Here is a 7,229-nt window from a genome sequence, read left to right as displayed (position 1 = left end):
TACCGAACGTTACTGACTCAGTGCAGGACTACTGACATACATGTACGTCACGTTACAGGTAATTGATGTGGCAACGTCAATACCTAGGAACGTCTGAATCGGTAATCTATATGATGGTTACATTATATCCGAAGTGTGCGTACTCCCCAAAATAGATAAATTGTCATTTAATTCACATTTATTCGGTTATCACTCTGCCAAGATCAATCCCGACACCATCTTCGGATATAATGTAACCATCATATAGATTACCGATTCAGACGTTCCTAGGTATTGACGTTGCCACATCAATTACCTGTAACGTGACGTACATGTATGTCAGTAGTCCTGCACTGAGTCAGTAACGTTCGGTATTGCTGAAACCGTGTTATCAAATGGACAGCACACATAAACATACAAGCATAGTACCGTGTATCTGTTGAAATATCACGCATGCTTTTAACAAGGACTTTTTTCTATTAATGAAGGACTTTTTTTTACCATAATTTGCCCTAATATTTGCGGTGCAGTAAAGCAAATATAAGAATACATGTAAGTGTATTTGTCAAGTTTATCAACTTCACACTTCACTAACAGAACTTTGGTCACAAACTATGAGCTATGCTATTGCAAGTGAACGAGCTTATCAACTAGCAGTATCAACTATATGCATTATGCGACTCGTAAAGATCCGGGCTAGAAATGATCTTCAGCAACTTATGCAATGTCAGCGTCCTATGTCGTAAGAAGCGAAAAAGGGGATCGGGTGGTCAATCTCAATCACTGGATTGTCTGGTCCAGACTTGAACATTTAACGACCGTCGTCACATTGCTGCTACAATGCTAAGTGTGGCGTTAAACTCGAAACAAAATGCGAACTCTAACCTCAATGTGACTGAGTATGTCTGTCATCTGACGGTAGAAACAATGACACCCTAACATCCAAAGTCAGCATTTGAACCCCAAATCACATACTGTATTGTCGAAAATGGTTGAAGGCTGGCGTTCGTATAAAGAAAACAAACATCTACGATTTCAAAAGTCTTAAGTATGATCAGTTGTTACACATATGTTTCCAAAACATAAACAAGAACATATCATGATCTTCAACACAGTGTCTCAGAAAGACACGGAATATATAATGTACTATATGCCGTTTCGTGGCTCCTGATTTTGTTTAAGAATAACCTATTAGGAATGTTATCGTTTATATAATTCTCGTCTTTTGTTTCTTTTGATGATTTCATATCGGACATTATGTTTTATGAAATACCATAAACTGTCTAAAGTTGGAAAGCAGTTTTAAAACGTTGCGCTCAGATGACCAATGAGTATATGAAACCTGTATACAAGTTGTTGTTGTTAATATGTGATCATTACCATAAACGAAAACATGAAGAATGTTTCTTTATATCTTTATGTAACAACTTACAACAAGCACTCATTCAAAGTGTACACAAAACCATGAGCATCTTCTATTGACAAATTATTTTCTAACAGACAATCCATTCGTTCGTATTTCGTTTCATCAAAGAAGGTCTCTCTTGCCTCTGGGGCTGCACGTGCTATACCAGAGCCACCTACATATCCTGCACGTGCAATACAAATCATGTAAAGTAAATAAAATCGTTGACAGATATTACAAAAAACTGGTTCAATACGAGTTGCATATTATTATATGAACAGTTGCATTAAAAATCACATGGGGAAAACATAAAACCCGGCTACTCACAGAAACGAAGGCAGATTCTGAACACAAAAGGTGTATATGCATAATAAATATGAGTATATCCAGCACATAAAGAGGGGCAAAATGTTTAACAAGTTTTCATTCACACGAAACAAACTTCGGCACTTCAACGGGTACTTGCATTCCGCGATAGTTCTATCCTGCATACATGAACGTTGAATCACGTAATCCATAGTTATGAATTGTCGTCTTTGTCCAAGAGATCTTGTAAGGCTTGGATATAAGTCTGCGCCATTTGGAGCGTCTCATACTTTGATAATTGCCTGTCATCGCCAATGGAAGGCACCACTGTTCTGAGTTTATCAAAAGCAACGTTGAGACTCTCCATCCTCTTTCTCTCTCTTGCATTGGCAGCAAGTCTCCTTTTCTTCTGGATGTCCTTGGTGATAGGTTTGGGCAGCCGTTGTCGCCTTCTCACTGGAACATTGAACTTCTCACCACTATGTCCATCTTCCGTCCCCCTGGTATACGTGGCCTGTGGGGGTACCCGGGGGTCGGGGAAGGTGAAATGCGTATGGCTACTCTCTAAAGGTGTCAACGGCGTGCAAGGAGTGCAGTCACTGTCTGAATAAGGAATATCAAAAGTGGATCTGGAATTGATCTCAAATTCTGAAAAGTCAGGAGCGAAATTGAACATGGAGGTTGAAGGTAGATCTGGAATGGTCATGAGGTCCCCAGACCTTCGTTCCTTCAGGGTTAACATGTCTTCCTCCATCCTGATTATCCCTACTAAACACGACACGTGCTGAATGACTAAGGCGCGTGCGAATAGCACCCTGTTCCTTCAAGCCACGTGGCGGAACTGTATTGACCCCAGTGGAGAGGATCCCCAGTACTAGAGCTGAAAAAACTTTATGCATTAAATGGGCATAAATTCTACAACTACCGCCTCCTGACAAGGAGATGACAACCAGCAGCCAATGACTGAATCGTAACCCCTTCTTCATTGTGTTTCACATATAGAAATCATTTGGACAATACCTATGCGCAGTAAAACGGACGTTGACTGGGCCCGCCCCTAATAGGGGTGAGTGACAGGAGATCGCGTGCCATGAGGCTCCGTCGCGAGCTAGACGGGCAGGACACGCGTAACTGCACGCTTCTTGGGTACAGACTTGAGCTTGGAGGCGGGATTGGGTACGGATAGTTGAGATGGGAAGCCGGACAGCACATCGAACGCATAACTAACTACGAATAAAGATTCAAGTATTTTTTGGAGCGGAACCTTCTTGAAATGAAATATGTTATAATGAATACCACAGAGCCCTTGTATGTCATTTCGTAAAGATGTCAATACATGACGTAAATTTATGCTTGCAAATACAATTAGATATTTTAGTGTAACATATTACGTCACGTGAACTGAAATTGGCAGAAAGTTTTATCGACACGGTTATGGAAGTTTTGGACAACTTTGGAAAGGTCTCAATATTAAACAGAAATACCGAAATGCACATAAAAACAATGTAATGTTTGTTTTGTTTGTTACGAAACTGTTTCGATACCTGTTGTGGACAGAAATAAAGATGTTGACACAGATTAAAAAAACAAAAAAAAACAATTAAATTCATAATCTGAAGAAATACATACAAAAAGCATCTCAGGATGTAAATTTCCGACTATAACATAAAGCATGTGTTTATGAATCACTATTTATTTGTTGTGACATCAGGCCCTCGGGGGTTAGTGACCATATCCTGTGTCACCGATGAAACGGAGAGCAATAAATTCTCCTTCAGTTACTTCTTTCCTTCAGTATATGTCGCAAGTTCACTAAGTTCATTGCGGAGCACGACGCGAGTTGGAAACATGCCACCGTGGTCACCACGCTTCAAACTGATGTGAAACTGATACAAGCACCACTTGAACAACTCTTGATTGGTCTGAAGCAAGCTATTGTTCCCATTTCAGGGTTTGGGGTGTTTAGATGACGCTTTACACAGACTTCCTACATCTGTTTAACCATCTGTTGTTACGTGGCGCCCCAAACCTAAAGAATCCTCTTTTAAAACTTCACACAAAATATCAACAGGTGACAAGAAACAGATATTTGCAACTGCATAGTTCAGAGTGGAATACTTACACAAAAGAGTTCTGGTGTTTTATAATGAAGCGTAACTGATCTGAATCATACGAATTCTAAACAATTCTTAACCATTCAACATACACCATATCGTATGGAAAACGCATAACCATCGTTTTTAAAGAACATAACGAACTGAAAATCTTTAGTTACAAGAGCTTGAAAATATTTTATCTCAGTATTTTTATTCTGATGCAATCGTTCTTTAAACCGTAGTTTCTATGTTTCGCGCCTGTGCAGAAATGCAACACAAGACATTCTCCCCAGGACATAAATTAACCCTCCGTGACAAAACAAACTAACAGTGTTCAGCTACCACATGTTGTCCTCATAGAGAGTCCGTTTGCTCCGCAATTCGCCTTTGCTACTAGTATCGGTATTTGCGATATACATCTTATATCCCTTATATTCAATTTGCTCAGACATTTATGTGCATATATAAGTCATATCTTAAAGATACATGGTTAGCTGTGTTCTCTATGAATTACAGATAACCATCGACAGATGCAATCAGTTGAAGATATATTCGCACAGCAAATGATTTGTTAATCGAAAAGGCAATCATTGTTCAATTGATTGAATTTGTCTTTAAATAAACTTAAACTTCTTAAACTATTTGCTGTGATTTTTACTTCAGTGACTGATAAAGCGGTTTTCCTAGTTTCTGTTTAAGTAAGGTATATATTGTAATTATACTCAATCCAACGAAACACATCTTGCATAATGATGAGAAACTAGATCATTATTTAAAATAGTTAATATTAACTGGCAGTAATGTATAATCATCCAACCACATCCATCTAAATATCCAACCAGAGTTGGCTTTAGCTGACATTTTAAGAAGTTTTAAGGGAGTAACAAATATGATGTGTTTCATGCATTATATTTTGCATCTATAGGAGTCAACACATGTGTTTGCAATTTAATCTCCAAAGTTTTACTTGGATTCTCGTGGGATCGCCACCGTGTATTTACGCGAGTCTATTCAAGCGAGTATAGGAATGAGAGACTTGACGGTCCCTGGGCTAAACGCATCAATAGAATCAGCCATCCTTTTCTAACTGCCCTAGGCTAAGGCATGGTCTAGTGGCTCCGCTATTGGTCAGGTTAGAAACTTAATGGAACAGAGGAGATCACTCTTTATCTTTGCAGTTTATTTTTACAACTATATTGGAACGATATTACACACGATATTAGGGAGTGTCGCCAACTTTTGTTAAAATATTATCTTTCTGCATCGAAAGCACTGGCAAATGAACATTATAGTAAGTAACACAACTGAAATATAATTGGTTTGGAATAGGCACAAAATTGGTTCAGGTATAATTTGACACACCTTGAGGCTTGCAGAAACAATCATTTCTGTCATGCACATAGGTTAGCTTGATCCGAAGCATGAACGGTTTTTGCGGAATTTTAATAAACAAATTCATAACTGCTGGTGGCTAGACGAATTCTTAGCCTCAAAATATAGAGAATTTTGATAGCAATATTCATTGAAAAGGAGTCCCAAGGAGACCCGAGATTCAGAGGAAATCTAGACTTGCTTTATTTAAGGCTTTAACATTGCAGTGGGTGCTTGGCAACAGGTAAAGTAAAATGATTCAGGGACTGTAAGGCAGACTAGTTGGTGACCTGAAAGCAGTAACGGAAAAGAAATGGGTTTTGTTTTCTTTCCCCAAACATTCTGTAAAGTATGTTCCGCTTATACGGAGGCGACAATCATCTTCTGTGAATATGCATGTCAGTATAAAGGTATTTGAGTTTATATGATTAACTGTCGATCCTAATACGGGCATAAATTACTCCACTGACGAGGGAAAAAGCTGGATTCTCTACAAGTGTAGTTCTATGGCTGGTGCAAATAAGGAGATGCTCTCTATCCCTCGCTTGTTATGGGTACCTCAGCGAGCGTGTCATGGCTTTCCTCTAACGCATACTTATCTGGCCCTAGTTCTTTTCAAAGCCTAAATCATAACACCATTAGGACTGTAAGTCATTAACATCGCTGGCACATTGCATTTAACTGAAATATGTGGTGTAAGCATCTTGCATCTTGATTCATCACCTTGATATTTACTAACTAAATATGCATCACTGGTATCTTGGATCTTCACCATGATATTTATTAATCAAATATGTACTACCAACATGCCATACCTTGGGTCATCCGTTGGATATTTACCAATTAGATGTGTATTACTGGCATGCCATACCTTGGGTCATCCGTTGGATATTTACCAATTAGATATGTACTTCTGGCATGTCATACCTTGGGTCATCCGTTGGATATTAACCAATTAGATATGTACTTCTGGCATGCCATACCTTGGGTCATCCGTTGGATATTTACCAATTAGATATGTACTTCTGGCATGCCATACCTTGGGTCATCCGTTGGATATTTACCAATTAGATATGTACTTCTGGCATGCCATACCTTGGGTCATCCGTTGGATATTAACCAATTAGATATGTACTTCTGGCATGCCATACCTTGGGCCATCCGTGGGATATTTACCAAATAGATATGTATTACTGGCATGCCATACCTTGGGTCATCCGTTGGATATTTACCAATTAGATATGTACTTCTGGCATGCCATACCTTGGGCCATCCGTGGGATATTTATCAAATAGATATGTATTACTAGCATGTCATACCTTGGGTCATCCGTTGGATATTTACCAATTAGATATGTACTTCTGGCATGTCATACCTTGGGTCATCCGTTGGATATTTACCAATTAGATATGTACTTCTGGCATGTCATACCTTGGGTCATCCGTTGGATATTAACCAATTAGATATGTACTTCTGGCATGCCATACCTTGGGTCATCCGTTGGATATTAACCAATTAGATATGTACTTCCAACATGCCATACCTTGGGTCATCCGAGGGATATTTACCAAATAGATGTGTATTACTGGCATGCCATACCTTGGGCGATCCGTGGGATATTTACCAATTAGATACGCATTACTGGCATGCCATACCTTGGGTCATCCGTTGGATATTTACCAATTAGATACGCATTACTAGCATGCCATACCTTGGGTCATCCGTTGGATATTTACCAATTAGATATGTATTACTGGCATGTCGGAGCTTCGATCTTCGCCTCGGTATTTTGTAATCACACAGGTTAGGTATAAATTACTGGCAGGGCGGAGCTGTGATCTTTACATATCAACAAAACAGGGATAACTGTCATTTCCGATCGTGGATATTTAGAAGGCTGTTTATCAAATACATTTGTAAAATTGTCGGATCTTGATCTGTCTGTTTATTAGATAAATATGTCTTGCGAAAATGTTACATCTTAGATCGTCCACTGGGCATTTAAACTGTCCGTTTTCCAAAATAATAACTTTTTAAAAATCTTTTGAACCTCGTGAACCTTGCTCACAGAA

At 38.9% G+C, this 7,229-nt stretch overlaps 1 protein-coding gene across 1 annotated transcript; it reads right to left on the bottom strand.

The window, feature by feature from the left end:
• Positions 1-1,537: 1,537 nt before the first annotated feature.
• On the bottom strand, positions 1,538-2,485 carry LOC137284499 (protein lin-32-like). The gene has a single exon (XM_067816323.1). The coding sequence runs from the start codon at positions 2,442-2,444 to the stop codon at positions 1,905-1,907; it is 540 nt and encodes a 179-aa protein (XP_067672424.1). The 5' UTR covers positions 2,445-2,485; the 3' UTR covers positions 1,538-1,904.
• Positions 2,486-7,229: the final 4,744 nt, after the last annotated feature.

The sequence above is a fragment of the Haliotis asinina genome, chromosome 5, assembly GCF_037392515.1.
Source record: "Haliotis asinina isolate JCU_RB_2024 chromosome 5, JCU_Hal_asi_v2, whole genome shotgun sequence".
Classification (NCBI taxonomy): Eukaryota; Metazoa; Mollusca; class Gastropoda; order Lepetellida; family Haliotidae; genus Haliotis; species Haliotis asinina.
This window is presented reverse-complemented; position numbering and strand designations above follow the sequence as displayed.